Source organism: Harpia harpyja, chromosome 7 (genome assembly GCF_026419915.1).
Source record: "Harpia harpyja isolate bHarHar1 chromosome 7, bHarHar1 primary haplotype, whole genome shotgun sequence".
Taxonomy (NCBI): Eukaryota; Metazoa; Chordata; class Aves; order Accipitriformes; family Accipitridae; genus Harpia; species Harpia harpyja.
The window spans coordinates 49,069,146-49,086,693 of record NC_068946.1 but is presented as its reverse complement, the minus strand read 5'-3'; the positions used below and the strand labels follow the sequence as shown (position 1 = coordinate 49,086,693).

The window sequence follows — 17,548 nt, the reverse complement described above, 5'->3', positions numbered from 1 at the left end:
CCTTGGTTATTATAGTTTTATAGAGCCACAGAGTTTAATGTTGGCAAAGATGATTCAAACACGGCACGACCCATGTGCTGCCCAGTCCTTCTGGTCACTGAGCCAGTGTGGAGGGACCCCTGTAACTCCGAGCCGTTTACAGTGTGCTCTGCTGGGCTACATCTTACCACTGGCCAAAAAACTGTTTCTGGTTTTTGCCTGTTCCAATTGGGCTGATCTCTGCTCTTATGTCTGATATGGACAATAACAGCAGCACACGAAATTCCATTGGATGGCATTATAGGGGTATATTTAGTTTCCCTTATTGAGGTGCATATGTGTTACCAATGTAGTAATGCAGTGTTTAAAAAGCTTTGCTGGAAAAATGGGAAGACAGTTTTACAACTATAAAACTCCTATAGCACTATTTCTAGGATACTTTTTTCTGGGAAAATAAATGTTCAAGTATAAATGTTCATCCATCACAGATGTCCCCCATCATCATCTGTAATGTACAGATCTGGCTATAGTAACTTCTGCTAAAATATCTCTGGAAGCAAAAATCAGATGACTGGTTTCACTGGAGAAAGTAATTAATTCCTCTGCAAAAAGCCAGTACACCACTTGTTCATAACGTCAGTGACTCCTGGTTCTGAAAACAGTGGAATTCTCTGGTGGTTCAACAATGCAGTTGGAATTATTGTCAAGAACAACACTTGTATGAAGACAGTAAATCTGTGAGTTTGGGAAGGCATTTTACCTGGAGCATAAATCTTGAACAAACACCTGACAGTAACTCTAGTATCTTTAAAAGGTGCACACTGAATAACTAGGTGATAGGCATCACAGATGTTAAAAAACACATAGCCTGTATGTAGTTAATATTTATAATGAAAAGTATCTTGGATACTGAGTGCTTGTAGCATTTTATTCTATTCAGCAATATATTGGACAAAATATGTTTATACAAAATATTGATCATTGAAGATATTTTCCATAATCTGTCTGCAACAGATAGTACCTCCTGAAGAAACCTGGGTGAATATGTAGCTCTTGAGAAATTACTCCCAAATTTATAATGAGTAGTTTTTTTTTAAAAATTGCTAGATTGTCTGGAATAGATGCCTGAAGCACAGCATGCAGATAACAGAGGCTGTAGGAATGGCTGCCTGCTTTGCTCTCTAGCAGATGAATTTCTGCAGTGGGTACCAAGCAAGGGGGCTGGGGAGAAGCTGGGCATAAGATATTGCGTGACCGATGTTTCAGGGGCCTGCAAAGAACTGTCTTGCCGTTACTCCTACCGCACAGTGTGGAGGGGCTTTTGTGGCTACAGATTCCTTTTCCCTCTTTGACCAGGCTTTTTGGATGGACAGGGTGATGGGCCACTCATGCAGCCTCAACAAGTCTCCATGGTTTGCTGCATCCTTCACAGGGTGCCCCTGGCAAAGCGCCCTGGCAGGGGCTGCACCATTTGTTCCTCCAAGCTGAGTGCCCCGGTGCTGAGGAGGGAGTAGCTGTGGTCTCTCAGATTGCAAGCCTGGAGAATTAATAGGAAAATGAACAGACCCTGATCCAAAGTCCTTTTGTTTGGGTTTTTTTTTAAGTCCTTTTTCATTGATTTCAATGGACTGTGAGTCAGATCCATACTGCCTGTTGCATGATATGTTGGTCCAATGACTGACAAGACTGCAGATATTTCTTCTTTTGAAGTCATCGGCCAAGGCATTCACATAAATCATGGATTTTATTGAAACTGCAATTAAAACAAACCAGGCTTAATGCACACTGAAAGCCTTTGTAATTAGTGTACAGGTGAACATGGAGAAAAAGGCACAAGCTTAGCCATCCTTCCAAGCAAAACTGAAAAAAGAACTGTGTATATAATCGAACAGCATGTGAATATTAATGCACAAAATCCTCTGAGTCCCTAGTTCCCTGATGCAATTATTTTCTATTCACATTAATTGTTCCTAACAGATGACATTAATGACTTTGAGTTAAAATGTGTGCAAAAGAGGCCTTCAGCAGATCAATGCTGTTTAAAAAATAGGGTCACTTCTGCAATCATTCACTCAAGGTGTAACAGCTCGTAAATAAAACAACATTAACATGTTGATTGATTTATAAATGTTAATTTTGTAGTTCATTTTTATGCTTTTTTCCTGAAACCTGTCAAACTCTATGGATAATGGTGGGACTCGTGTTCATTTGTCATTGTTGCGTGTGAAGTAATGATAAGTTGCAAAACAGTGACTAGAAGAAAAAGTAGAGTTTGTTTTGGATAAAGAATGATCTGTTCTGCAGACAGGAAGTCTTGGACAAAGTAAGAACAAAGAGCAACATTTCAAATTAGAACAAATCCTTTTTTACCTCGGGGTCTTCATTTCCCTTGAAATTTAACAGCAGAGTTTGGAATTTTAAAAATGCTGATCTGCTGCATAGTTGACAAATGCTTATGCTTTGCTCACTCTCTTCTGCCCCCCCAGAAACTCCATTCACGCATCTTAGACCTCTCATCTGGGGATTTGCTCTCAGAAGTAGAACGAAACAGAAGCCAGATGCAATCTCGAACTGCTGATGCTCAGACTCATGTGAGTGTTTGTGCTGTCCTTGTACCCCTCAGGAACCCTCCCTTTTGCATCTGAAGTCTCATGTCAGGCATGAGCCATAAAGCTCATCTCTGAATTGAAACACTGTTGAGGCAGATAACAATACTTCTTCTTCCTTCTGTTCTCTGAAATTCAATATTGTGTCCTCAGTTGATATAGTAAGCAGATAGTGTCACTCTGTGCGAAAAACCGTAAATCTTAGCAATGTCCCCAATATACCTTTTTGGGTATTGATTACATCTCAGAATCTCTGAGAAATGGTCAAGGAGCTTTTTATTAAAGCCCATACACTGTATTATTTGTCCTACTTTTATGATATATTATGTATGAACTTTTAAAAATTCATGGGCTCTGCATTTTTTTTTTTCAGATGGGGTTAGCTTTGTGCTTATTTGGCAAAACGTTAGCCACTGTGGCTTTCATGTTTCATTGTCAAAAAGAAAAGTAGCTTAAAAAACAAAAGTCACATAAAGATAGAGGGAAGCAAAGAGGACAAGAACAGAATATTGAACCTGTGCCTTTGATCTTGAAGTATAGTAGTGTCAACAAAATGTAATCTCCTTTGTAATACGTACTTTAATGAAAAGGCATTGTTTCAAAGGTTCACAAAAATGCTAACAATCCTTTGCATTATATGTAATTAAGTCTTCAGGTTAGTTTTTTCGAATATAGAATTTTCTGTCTTTAATACTCTGATTCTTTCAATTTTCTGTGATTTCTAGCGAAAATTATGTATTTAAATTGTAATACTACATTTAGGCCTTTTTACTCTAATTTCATTAAAGGTAATGACTTACTTAAGAGTCATGATTACAAAAAATTAAAATTTCACCATGTCAGTTAATAGACCCATATGCAAGTTAAATATATTTAATTAATGCATCATAAACATACTATTCAAAGTACTTTCTTGGCTAATTTAGAGAATAAAGGCAAATCACAGGAGAAAATTCCACTCTCTCTTTAGTGATCCGAATGCAATCTAGAAATTGGGTAGATAGACTTCAGAATCTGTAACAGCATGATATTTTTTGCACATTTTCTCATCTCTTAAACAATAAGGATTACAGTAATACACTGTTCTTTAGCTTTGCTTAGATATCTGCGTATTTTTCATTGCTAAAAGTGTAGGACCAAATGCCTTTCCCCTCTCTTTAAGTGCAAAGGAAACAAAGTGAGGGGATGGAAGGGCTCTCAGACTAGCTGAAGATGACAGGAAAGGAAGGCAGTACTTGTCAGTATGCTGTGATGTCCTCTTCTCTCCTACAGGAGATTCTTATAGGAAAGGATTTTACAGTCATCCTTCCCTTAAACAATGTAATGACTGGGACATAGCCTAGCATAAAGGGCAGAAATTTGACATGACACGTTTTCCCAATGCCACAGCTGAAAAGCAACGAAATAGCCAGAACAAGCAGATGCTGCCGTTGGCCTCTATACAGTCAACCTTACAGGGAGCGACGTTGTCATAGCTGAGGAGGCTGATGAGAGAGGGTCTCCTGTGGGAGCCACAATGTCAGAAATAAAGAGTAATTTGTCTCAACAAAGCGAGAAGGTCTGTTTCAGAGCCAAGAACACAGGCATCAGCCTGCCTGTGATGCTGAAAGATGTGTTCTTCCCAGAGCCAGTGGATTTAAAGCTATTCCTCCTGCATCCATTTGACTTCCTAGGAGAACATGTACCAATAACTCCCAGAGGTGAAATGTGCTCTTGCTACCTCTAAATGATTTTCCCATTCATAGGTTTTGCCTGTGACAGAAAATAATGATTTGCCCTGTAGTTACGTTTGTCAAAAACAGAACGTTATTATGTCAGTTGAGCAATGAACAGCTGTACTGATGAACTCCTCAGCAGTAAAAATTCTGCTCTCTCCTGTTTAACTGAAAAAAGGTTCAACCCTAGTAGTAGTAAATGGGAGGACATGGGGGAATAAATGGAAGAAATTAGCAGAAGGCCAACAAACATGTTAGTGTATGAGAAGTGCCTACAAACTGAGCATTTTTCCAGAGATTCGCATGAAGAAGCTGTGTCTACTGCATATACAGTTTTGATAATTGTTTTGTGGATTCAATAACTTTAGATTTCTTGTGTCTTCCTGAATATAAAGGTAAAATTTTCATCCAAGCAAAATTAATTTGGGGTATATCTACGTACAAAAATCAATAAATATTGTTGGAGCTTGCCTTAATGAAATTCAAAGCAAAGTTTTATGAAACAGAGTCATGTCACTCTGTCTGGTGTTCCTGGTAATTAAAAAGATATCTGATTCTGTAAGGAAACTGGAGAATAGCATAACAGAATGGTGCAGGCACTTAACATTAAAGAAGCTCCAACACTGTTAGGCACAAGAGTATTAGTTTGAAAACAAATTAAAGGCATCCTAGATACTCCTACAGAGGTTTAATATTTTACCTAAAGTGCTATCTGCTCTTCATTACTCTCTTCCTCAAAGCTGGCACTTAGTCACAGTCAGCTGAAATTGCATTTGGAGAGGGGTGATAACTACACAAGTACTAAAGGCAGCCATAAAGTGTCAATAAATTGCATAAGCAAGAGGCTTCAGCTGTCTGCGAGCGACACAAAGATGGATTGTCCTACGTCAGAGAGTTTCTTAGACAAAGCTTTGAACTAGATAGGAAACCAAAATTAGACTGTAATGGAGAGATTCCATTCTCAGTGGACATTCTGGTTGGGATACTAAATTAATTTACCTTGTCCAGGGTGTACAGCCTCATCTGTTACGTTGTAGGGCTATAATGCAGTTGTCAAGATGTACTTGTATTCTTATAACTTTGTTTTCTGTATCTTACTGGAGCACGCTGCTTATGTACAAAGCATAATTCAAATAGACTCAGAATAATCTTTAGCAAAAGAAGAGCAGAATACTGGTTCAAGAATAAGGAAGAAAATATGGAGGATTGTGGATTTTTCCCGACAAATGAAAACGTTAGCAATTTTTAATTTAGTTCTCTGTATTAAATTCACCAGATGCTAATGGTGTAACAGGAAGGTGTAAGTAGCTTACTTGCTTTTTCTTTGTCCTTCTTAATCAAGGGGAAGTTAAATGATCTTTTTCCACCCATAAGATATTTCTATTCTCATATTTTAGGAATGCCAGCAGAATGTGAAAACCAGTATACCTGTCTTGAAATGCCGGAGTCAATTAAATATGACAGGTCCTAGCCGCCTGTATCCCCGGAGCAGCTGCAGTAGCAGTGAACTCTCCCTCTCAAGTGCTTGCAGTGAATATTCCAGTGGTTCCTCCTACACTTGGAATGATGGAAAGACATGCAGCAAAAGGGTAAATCAAATTAATTGTCTTCATTTACTAGCTTAAATTCATCTGAAACAAGATTAATTGAAAAGCTGCCTATTTCAGAAATTTTTTCCACTTTCTTCTCTCTGTTATATTTAAAACAGTTGTCGCCAAACTCAGTAAGGGTTCTCTCCCTGATGTCTCCCTCCCTCTCGCTCTCCCCTGTTTTAATTTTTTTTTTAACAATTCCTTTATCACTCCGATTGGCTCACAGTTTCCTCATTTATTCTGACACTTATTCTGTCTTTCACAATCCAAATTGTTCTTCTTCTTTATCTTAATCCTTCCATTCATGTTGTTCTTCCTACAGGTTTTAAATGCACTGCAGCCTTCACACCACTAGAAAATCCTTTATTGAAAAAGAACATTGCTATTAATAGCAATGGATGAAATGTAATGCCCTATGCAACTCTTAAATCTCTTCACTAAAATGGTAACACTTTTTATTAACAGCACTTGTGAGTAATATGTGAGTTTTATTTTGTTTTAACAGTCATCCGTGAGCTGGGATAAAAGAATAAGCATTGGTTCTTCGCTCCCAAGCAACCTCTCAAGTCCTGCAGATGATCTACCTCCAACTCGTATCAAGGAAAACCATATCTTAGAAGGGCTGAAGAAATTACAGAAGCAAAAAATATTACTTGAATCACCTTCAGTAATATCAAAATGGGGTTACAGAGATTGCATGAACTCTAATGAAGGAATATATTCCCCTGGAGTTAAATGTGGCAGCCATAATGAACAGACTCATTGTAAGCCAATGGAAATAGGAAGTATTTGCATTGAACATAACAAAACTTTCTCTTATGATTCAGATTCGCATGATGATGCAGATGACGACTCTTCATCCTTAGTGTTGCTGCAGGAAGTACCAAGCAAAGACTGCAGGACCTATTGTAACAAATTAACTCACAGCATATCTGACAGTCTCTTTGACTGGGATCCTAACAGAAAACATTTACCAGAAAGAAGTTCGTATTTTAATTCAAAGGAAAGACCTGAAAAATTGACTAGCTTTGTCAGTGGATTTCAGGCAGAAGTGAAATCGTGCACCAGAGCAAAGCTGCCTGAGTTACAGTTAAATCAAAGCCATGCTAATATAGGCTGGAAGGACCTTAATTTTCAGCTTTCGGATACTGATGACAATGAAGTCTTGGATGAATTGCATATAGAAAGCAGTGATGAGAAAAGTCCATCAGATTTATTAGCAAGTCCTTTTACTGAGAAGTACACAAAGACCTCTGACATGCTCAAAGTCACGGAGAATTCTAAGTTTGTATCTACTGACAAAGAGGAAAAACAGATATCTGCTTACTCAGACATGAGGCCAAAGACATGTAATTTCATTAAACAGCAAAAGGTTATAAAAAAGACCTCTTCTGAAGAGTGCATTACTGTAATATTTGATGCTGAGGATGGTGAGCCTATTGAATTCAGCTCACATCAAACTGGAGTTGTCACTGTAACAAGAAATGAAATTTCAATCAACCAGCCACAAACTAGGTCCAGTGCAGAATATACTGAACTTATACCTCAGGGAATAACTGATTTGCAGACAGGAACCAATGCTAGAAACTACACTGCTTTCGAAAGACCTGAAGATGAAACCGAGAAACAGACTCTTGAAGATAATACAGGGAATAAAAATACAGTTGTCCCCATGACCTGCAGTGAATCTTCACACTGTGGAAGAGTCACACTGCAAAATACTCCACGACAAAAACTAGTTAAGCCAGTGTATGATGTATCATACAAGGCCAATTCAAGTTCCACTGTGCATGCAGGAATCAGTCAAAAGCCAAACTTGACTAAAATACCCAGCAGAGGTAAATTTTCTCCACAAAAAACTGCAATGATGGAGAGCGAGGAGACCCCTGTAGCTCAACCAGTGGGCCCTGCAACCCTTGAAAAATCACCTGCTCTGCCACCTGTAAAGCTTTCAAAATTCAAAAAGGCACAAAGTCCACCTCGTAATTTTGACTCAAAAGTCGACTTTCAGGTTCCAAAGACCCCTGCCCACCCCCTGCCCAGCTTGAAACGTCCAGGCAGAGGTGACGGGTCAAAGTATCCAAAGAGTCAGAGTCCAGCATCACCGCTGTTGCCTCAGCACCTTATAGAGCCCAGTGACTATGGAGAACCTCCAACCAGAGACTTTCATTGTGATTTAGCAACTGTAGAAGCCCGATCACCATCCCCACCCCTTCCTCCAGGCAGGTCAACATCCCTGTTGATTCGGCCTAATTACTCTCCTTCACCACCTGTAGCAGTAAAGTTAGGAGGAGCTGGTCCCAGTGAAACAGCAAAAAACATACTGAAATCGTCACCATTAAAAGGAACTGTGAACTCTGGCTTTCACAATCAATCTAGTCATGAAATGCAAGCAAAAAATGTATCTTCTGGGGCCAAAATTGAGTTATCTTACCTTCAAGAAAATGCAGAAGCAATTATGCAAAATAAGTGCATATCTCAGCAACCCCATAGTGCATGCCAAGTACTTTCCAAAGTTTCCACAAAGCAAGTCTGCCCAAAAAACCCTAATCAGCTGGGTCTCCACAGGAATTGTGAATTTTCCAACACAGATTTTCAAACAGACAGGTCCTTTTCTCTAGGTTGTCCGTCATTGGAAAAAACTTCTTCACAAGATGCATATTCCAGCAAAAAAGATACTCCCAGTGACAGTGGAGTGGATCAGACACAAAAGATGCCAAACATTCTCCCCGCAACTCCTCAATGTCATACAACAAGCACAAGTGAGCCTTTACTATCTCAGGTAAACAATTCCGCATTGTCAACACTGTTTCATGGTAGTGACACTGCACATGCTACCCAAAACTCTAATGAGAAAGGAATGAAAACCCGTCTGCCTGTAGGACTGAAATTATTTGTCAAATCTCCCCAGCTTCTCCGAAAGAGCTCTACTGTACCAGGGAAGCAGGAAAAAGACAGTATAAATGCAGCTTCCAAAAGTAATGTGAGTTCAAGTAAGTACAAGCAAAATGAATCTATGTGTGTAACCACCAGAGGTGCAACAGAAGCTGAATTAAAAGACTCTGATACTGAAGTAAAAAATAATTTTACTGTGGGACTTGGTATGGATACAGCATCACCTCATTCACATGAAAACTGCAACTTGGTGGTAGACAGAGTAGATGGATTAGAAAACAAATTAGTTAAGAGATCTGTTTCTTCTAGCAACAAGTCGCACTTGAAACCAGCTCTGGGCATGAACGGAGCAAAAGCTCGTAGTCAGAGTTTTAGCATTCATACAGGGGAAAAGCCATCTGCCCCTGTGACAGAAGGTCTTGGAAAAGTACGGACTCAGATTATTACAAACACTTCTGATAGAGGAAATTCTCTAACAAGGCAGAACTCAGCCATGGAAGGACTTCAAATCAAGGCCATTCCTGGGTCAACAGTGACACCAGAGACTGTTTCATATACTCCTAAAACCACAGAAAATTCTTATTCTAGACAAGGTTCTCTTGGAAATATGAGTAGTTGCAATAGTCAGCATGGAAGCCCAAGCAAACTGCCCTTCAGATCATCTTCAAAAGTAGACTTGTTTCACAACACTTCAAAATGTGATGGAAACAAACCATTTTGTCAGAAAGATGTGCACAGTCTATCTGTCCAGAGTGAGAAAAGCACTGAAAGTTTTAAACACGAAGTTTTAAGTAAAAAAAGTGTTCTGCCAGCAGAATTGGAGTTAGAAGCATCAGCTACTGTATCTTCCAAACAAATTTCATCATTTCAAAGCTTGGATGGAATAAAGTGTCCTCATAAACTGGAAGCAACAAAGTCACGAAGACAGCAAATGTCTTTAAAGTTAGCAGAAGCCTCTGAGAACGTTACCAATGTTTTGAGTTCGCCGGCTCTACAACCTACAATAGAGGAGAAAGTCATGTTATGCATCCAAGAAAATGTGCAAAAGGGTCAGGGACAAACCAAATCTCCCACTGCAGAGACTAAGCAAAAGACTGGGCCCTCTATAGCTAGTTGGTTTGGCTTTCGAAAGAGTAAGCTCCCGGCACTGAGTAGCAGGAAAACTGATGTTCCTAAAACAAAGGTAGAAAAAAAAGATGCAAAAGTTTCAGGATTTGGAATTAAGCAGGCAAAATTAGAGAGAAGAAAAGAAAAAAAGAAAACTGAACAACATTGTGTAATAGAAAATGAAATTAACAGGAAAACAGACAATGATGACTTTTTAGCTGATGTCATGGAGAGCAAAATTATGAAACCTTCACAAGACACGCCTGGTGAGATTGAGTGTGAACAAGTCAAAGGTTCCACCACAGCTACATACTCAGCAAAAGACAGTTTTATGAAAGAGCTTTTAAACAGGTAAAACTCTAACACAATCTGGGATGTGTTGTTGCAGACTGTAGCTTTACAGATGCTCAGATGCTAAGTTCAATGTATGTTCCTTTTAGGCTAAGAATGCGCAGTAGTAATCAGTAGGTACGCTATCAGGACTTTAATCTGTATGGGGAAAAACATTAATGATGAGGTGATAATTTTGTTCACGTTACTTTGTTAACCAAACCAATGGCCTTTGAAATTAAAGAATGGCAAGTTACATCCAAGTTGGTAGAAATTCAAATGATTCCAGAAATCAAGAATCTAGGCAGATGGTGTGTAAAGATAGAGGATAATTAGGTACATGTTTTAATGTATTCCATCTTCATGTATTGTAACCAGCAAACATATATTTGGTAACTAGTCAGAATTAATTACATTTCTAGCTACCACAACCTTTGGTCACAGAAGAACTTAGCAACTGTTATACTGTGTTTTCACGTTTGCCCCACAGCAGTCCCAAATATAATATAAATCATTACATGTGAAAGACTAAATTGATATACTACCTGAAATTGCAAGTGACAGATTTGATCAAGGCTAGTTAGAAACATTTATCACTCAAAGGTCTAGAGACAGAAAGATACAGAGAGGTTACTTTAAACATTAAAGGAATGGAAAAGTAGAGTGATTGAAGAAGGGCAATGTAATTTATCAGAGGAATCACTCTCTACCTGCAGAGTTGATAAGAAAGCAGCTCAGCAGACAGAAAGTGGATCAAATAATGTTTCCTACAGGAGTGTGTCGAAGGGCAGCTCCCAGGGCTCCTCTCTTCACAGCAACTCTATCAGCTCTCAAGGAAACCACAAGAAAAACAGCAACACAAAAACTGATATGGAAATGCAGAATCAGACCCTGGTAAGTGCTTTAGTACATGAAAACATTATTACCTTATTTTTTAACTTCTGGATGTGTTCCTTGTTGCCAGTACAGACAAACAGGATAATAACTGTTTATATATGATAGAAAGATTTTGTGTAGCTAGAGAATTGTGAATTAATACAAAAGTTGGCAGCTTGACTGTAGGCCAGATTATACAGCTAGTCATGAAGATCCTACTGCTTCTGCTGGCAGTTCAGTTCCAGTGGAGATATACGCACAATGATGCTATCATCATACTGTAGTAGACTGAAATAATAGGACTGTTTTCTTTTTTTTTTCATTTTTTCCCCGTTCCCTTAAAATTGCATGCCACTGTTGAACATTCCTTTGAACATTATAGAAATCATTAAGCCTAAAAATGCACTGCTGATGGGGAAAAGGCAAAGTATTTGACCATATTTAGGAATATTTGTCACTTAAGAGGGAGTCTTTCAAAAGCAAAACCATACATTTGACCCATGACTCTCTTTGTACCATGGAAAAATCTCCCTGTTAATGCTCTGTAGTTAGTTTTATGCTTCAATAAGGTACTAACTATACCTGATACTTTAATTTAACCAGAGAGTAGGAATGTTGCAATTCAGAAGAAAAATAATGTTATTTTCTGTTAGCTACTAGATTCTGGTTCTTGAAATGTTATGTGAGTAGCTAACTTTTCTGCATCGAGAAGCATACACACAGAGTCTAGGATTGTAGCCTAAAGTCAGACTGAATGGGTGTCCTTCCTTGTGAAGCTTCTAATAATTAACCTTAGAATTTAGTGAGCAATATCTTGCCTAGCAAGGGCCTTTCCCATGATGTTTTAAAGTCCAAGCACCAGGAGAACAGAGATGCTTTAACGCGATGAGCATTCTTTTCTCATTCCTGATAGCTGTCTTGACCATATTATTATGATGATTATCAACAATAATTTTCACAAAATAGTCTGAAGACTTGTGCCAAATACAATACTGAACATGAAGTTGAGGCTATTACTTTTGTTGTTCTGATAAAACTAAGTTATTGAAGTACAACACATGCAACTATTCCATCTGAGAGAATTTGAAATACAAATTCTTCGGGATGTGTTTCAAGGGTAAAACAAATTTCAAAAAGCTTCATAATGGGAACTGGAAAAAACTCTTAGCTTAGTACTGATGTTCAGGATGCTTAAGGTTAAAGTATCCCACACATGGTTTCAACTTCAGGCAAATGTTTTTTTACTTTAATGCAGATGTCTTTCCTAACAACATCTGCAAGGTCACTTTTTAAAACTTACGAGGAACATATGTAGAATGAATGTGTTTGAAAACTTCTTCCTCCTGACTCCTGTGGTATCATCTCTTTTTTGAAAATGTAGATGTCTCCTGCATTATAAAACCACAAATTATAAGCATATCTAAGGCTGTCCTTGTAGTGTCACTGAAAGGAAAGAGAGAGAATGAAAGTCTGGAAATGTGCAATATGCAGGAAATTCAATCCAACTGATCTAGAACTTTGATAGCAAAGCAGAGCCCCTTATCAGAGCCACTCAGTTTAACTATGGCCCATTTAATATGGTCCTGACAGCTTAGGGTATATCTTCACTGTACAGAAGTACAAAAAACTCTACACATTGCTTCTACAATTTCTTTCTAACTTATTATTTTCTAATGCTGCAATAATTTGCTCTGCTTTTTGTCTGTCATTTTGTGAAGTCTTTCTAAATGCAGCAATAATAGTCATTTAGGACTTTAAGTATATCTTTGAGAAACACAGTTTGTTTATCAGAGAACTACAAAGATTGTCCTTAATATACATAAATAATGGAGAAATGCTAATTACACTATTTAGTTTTTAAGGACATGTTAGTCATGGGGAAAAGGCATTACCTGTCCTACACCATACACTCTTTTCTTTGCTGGGAGTCAAAGTATTTATTGTATTGTTAAGTTACATTATATGCTTCATCTTTTTGAGTTTCATATTGTGGTTTTTGTGGCACTTAATTCCTAAAGAAATATCTAGTGCCAAAAGACTGAGGACATCTAGAATAATGAGATTTAAAACGTCCTTACAGTTCTTAATGCTAACTTATGAAAGAGATACACCTTAAGATTCCACAGTATGTGATATTTCATCTTGTCCTCCAAACTTCTACAAGAGAAACAATGGAAAGTCTTTAAATTCAAAGTTCATGCATTTTATTAGTATCATTTCCAGTTATTCTTTGGTGTCTGCTTACTTTGAAGCCGATTGCAAAGGACTGGGATATAGCTGTGACTGAAAACAGTCGCGTGCAATAGAATGGCCTGTTGTGCATTTTTTTGCTTGTAAAAAGACAAAATTAATACTTTTGGAGAAAACAGCATAAATCTTTTGAAAAGCCCTAAACTAAGAAGATTTCTTTTTTTTTCTTTGAACAATACAAAGTGCATTCAGTCATACGGGTTCAGCGCAGAAGCTGCTGTATTTCAAAACTGCATATCATATATATACTGCCTCTTTAAATCCTGGCCATAATATTTTTTAGCATTAATTTTCCAGCAAGTTTTTCCTTTAAAGCTTATTTAATTTTTGATGATTAAATCTCTTCTCTTGTGATGTGCCAGGTAAAGACTTGGGGCACTATTATGCCATAACATAGGCACCAATTACCTCTGATTTCTATTCCTGCAAAGAGCGTTACTGCTTGACTGCCACTGAATTTATGGAAAAAGCAATGTTCCACCAATGGCGGCCTTGTGCATTCACCTTCAGAGGGATACGCTTCCCGTTAGTGTTCATCAAAAAAGCACTTTCTCTAAAGGCCAGCCAACAGAAATACATAATCCTTTAGCCCACACCAAGGATATTCCACATTCTCCAATACTTTTTCATGTCCTTGGCTGGAGCTTAAGGTGAGATACAATCATTTTTGTGCTGCACTGCTTCATTTCATCTTTGTGATTTTATTACAGGCCAGTGTAATTTAGAAAAGCCATGGGCTTTGCTTTGTGAGGTGGAAGTGTGGCACCAAAATCAAGACACCAGGAGTTTTGTATAGCACTGTCTGTCTGCAGTCTGTGTGTTTGGGGAATACCCAGAGATCTATCCTAATATTGTGAAATGTCACATCAGCAGCAAGCCACAGACCGCCATGCAGTCTGCAAATGTGAGAAATTGTTCTACCCGTAATTCGATGCCAAATGATCACATACTCTCCTCTTCATTTTCCATAGCCTGAAGAGCATAATTTCAGCAGAAAAAAGATGTAATCAATCAGATCTCTGGGATTAAGAGATTATAAATGCACTTTTATAAATGTAGAGAGCAAGTCTTTCATGTCTTACTGAGGCTAGTCACAAGAGGTCAATAGGGCTACTTGTATAAGCCAGACAAGCAGAATATATACTATGATCAAAGATGTGTCATGCAAATGATGGTAAATTCTACTGGTTTAGATTATGGAATGTATTTAATGTTATTGTGAATGTGCTCTAAGTAGTTTAAAACAGCAGAGAGTGATTAACGAATAATTTAAGATCTCTGAGATATTGAAAGTAATTTTTTCTGCAGTGCTGGCTTTCCTCCTCTCATCACCCTGAAAGTATCTTCATTCCTGTTTGATTTATATAGCATGGCAGAAAAATATGTCCCTGGATCTGAACTACGGTCATTGATGGCATGTAATGGAGGGGGTTTTCACTGTATGCTAGGAAGATACTCAGATTATATATACACTTGGGAAATAGGAGTGCAGAAGAACAGAGCAAAAATATGCCTTCATCTGAAAAATAGAGTATCTAGGGGATTTAAATAACATACAGGCTCTTAGTGTGCACTGCATTCTTAAATGAAGTTTTTGTCTCTGTTTAGCTAATAAATGCTTTTAAACAGAGGTGGAAACAAAACCACCGAAGTTCAGTGTTTGCAAACTGAACTAGAGAGACACCACATCACATACTAAAGTCACATTTTTTTTAGCATAGAATCTGAAACATGGTAGTTGTAGAGAGAAACAAATAAGAGGTCAGGAGAACTGAGCATAATTTTTTTTTTTTTTTTAATGCAGAAAAAGACTTTTCCTTTTGAGGAATTGTGTCTTCCAAGGGTATCTTGACTGCTGCTTATTGTGACTTTGAGTGAAGTTAAAGTTGTTTTCCTCAGATATCATTCACAGGATGAGACAGGCTGTATACTTCCACTCTTAGCTGCCCTGTAACTTTACTCTGGTTTATTTCTGAGAAGATATTCTGTAGTTACCATGAAGCAACATACATAAACAGAGTCTCAGATGTTCTTCACTTTTGTTGTTGTACTATGTACAGGCTAAAGTAGTCACAGAAAACCTGCAAGAAGAAGAGGAGGACACCATGACAAGGACTACATGTCAGAGTCATGTGATAGGTACAAAATTATATTTTACACTGGATTTTATTGCTGTCTCAGTTCTTGGAAAAAACATGTTTAATTCTCATTACTTTATTTGTTTGCCCAGTTTATGTCAGCTTTAGCATTCATTTAGCTCTGTTCCTGGATAGCCATTACCAAGTGTGGATCAATGCAATGCTTGACAGAAGGGCTCTGGAATCTGGTTATGAAAGATCATTTCAGCCTCCAAAACTAGTGGGTTACATATAGTGGCTTAACTGAAGGGTTGTTGTGCATGATACTTTCAGTGGGAATAATACTGATATACTGTAACTCTGTCATCTGGCCTTGAATTAGTAAAATTCAGAATAAAATTCTGAATAGCAGAATAATTACTGTGATAAACTAAACCAGAAAAAGTAGCAAACCAGGTGTCTGTTCAGAAGACCTTAAAGCTGTTATTGAAAATAAAGTTGCCTTTGCTCTGCGCTTTTCAGGAGGGTAGCACCATTCACCCTGCTTCTTCATTGGCACGTACGAACTTTTAACCTCAGTACATGTTAAAATATCTAATAGGCAATGGAGGACAAAACAGAAGTCTGTTTGGGATCTGTATTAGAGCAGTATGTCACCAATATAAGGAACTGACTCTGAACAAAAAAGATTCTCCTTTAGCAAGTTCCCTTTGCAGGCAGAGACTGCAGCAATAGTTAAAATCTGATTCAGTGTTTTCAGGACACTGTAAGTGATTTTGCTAGCCAGAAGCTCTTTCATTTCACTAATAATGTCAGCCCAGCAAGTGGGGCTGAACAGAGTATCATGTCGAAACACATTTCTCTTTGGGGTAGTAGGAAAATGTTTGCATGCTTTGTTGACTTGTACATCCTTTTCAGCCAAATAAACTCTGCCTGTCTTACTTGCAGAAAAGATCCCTAAACTCTTCGCTGTCTAAGAACCCAGCCATAAGTTGGCTCCATTACAGCAACTAAATAACAAGAACTTCAAACAATGTAGTGTAAGACTCTGAGGGGATTCTGTGAGTGGGTAGGCACTAGCCCTGAAAAGAGAAATACATGCTCCTCACTCTGTGAATAAAGGGCTTGCTTTCTGTTACTAGAAATTGCCCAAAAGAGAGTAACTCACTCAAGATTGTTGAGAATTATTTTTCCTCAGACTGAAATAATTATTTTGCCTCCGCCTCAAAATTCTCAAAACTTTTACTTTGAATTGATGTGAAAAGTTGGGGTTTAATTTTTTATCCAGATACTGAACAAGAAAAAACAGCTATTTGAAGAGCTTTTTTCTGAAAAGACTCCAGTGCTTCCTTTGTCTTCATCAGTGTAATTGGTGGTTGTGGCTGAGACCTAATTGCTATGTATTTTGATATATTACTTTGTTACTGGGTCCTGTAATATGTCATGCGGGTGGCTTTTGAGGGGATTAATATTTTGCTCCTCCCACAGGCACCAAATCTGAGTCTCTGACAGGACATAGTGGTTATGGAGCAGGTTGGTTGGCATTCCCCTAAATCAGACTTTGGTTGTGCCTTGGGTTCATGAGGCCCTCAGTTAGCTGGGAGAGGTCATCACTGTGGGTCCAGCCCTCCTGTGCACCAAAGTTCTTTTTTGCAAAGAAAAGACCTTCTTCTTCACCTTTTTCAGGGCTGATGACATGGATAAAGTGACAGGTAGGTCTGTGGCCCAGGTCTATACAAGTCCACAGTATGTAGTGGTACAGAGATGCCAGGCAGTGCTGCCCTTGGGAAATTCCTATAGCTCGTACAAAGACCTTTCCATCATCTGAATTACACCAATTGCAAAAGCATCTTCTTTTCCCTAGACAATGCCATCTCTTAAAGGCTCAACACAGAATGCCAGCTATCCCTAGTCTGCCTTGTCAAACCATCTACAATAACTCAAAGAGTTTGCTCTGAGGATCTAGTTGTTAATGTCAGGAAACTTTGATGATGGGAGACATTATGTGCAATAGGTAGTACTGGCACAGTAAAAATAATTGAAGTCTAAGCAAATTTGTTAACATTAGCACAGTGAGTCCTAGTGCAGAATGTACCAGTCGTTACTTATTTCAGCAGGAC

General features: G+C 38.2%; 1 protein-coding gene across 8 annotated transcripts in view; it reads left to right on the top strand.

The window, feature by feature from the left end:
* Positions 1–17,548, top strand: part of NCKAP5 (NCK associated protein 5) — a 375,601-nt gene that overhangs the window by 305,446 nt on the left and 52,607 nt on the right. For 6 of the 8 annotated variants that reach the window (XM_052791617.1, XM_052791612.1, XM_052791611.1 and 3 more), the window contains 5 exons: positions 2,466–2,570; positions 5,698–5,889; positions 6,398–10,245; positions 10,941–11,118; positions 15,411–15,489. In XM_052791617.1, the coding sequence (XP_052647577.1) occupies positions 2,466–2,570; positions 5,698–5,889; positions 6,398–10,245; positions 10,941–11,118; positions 15,411–15,489 (4,402 nt within the window). The remainder of the gene's footprint in view (positions 1–2,465; positions 2,571–5,697; positions 5,890–6,397; positions 10,246–10,940; positions 11,119–15,410; positions 15,490–17,548) is intronic. The other 2 variants (XM_052791613.1, XM_052791615.1) reach the window with 2 other exon arrangements.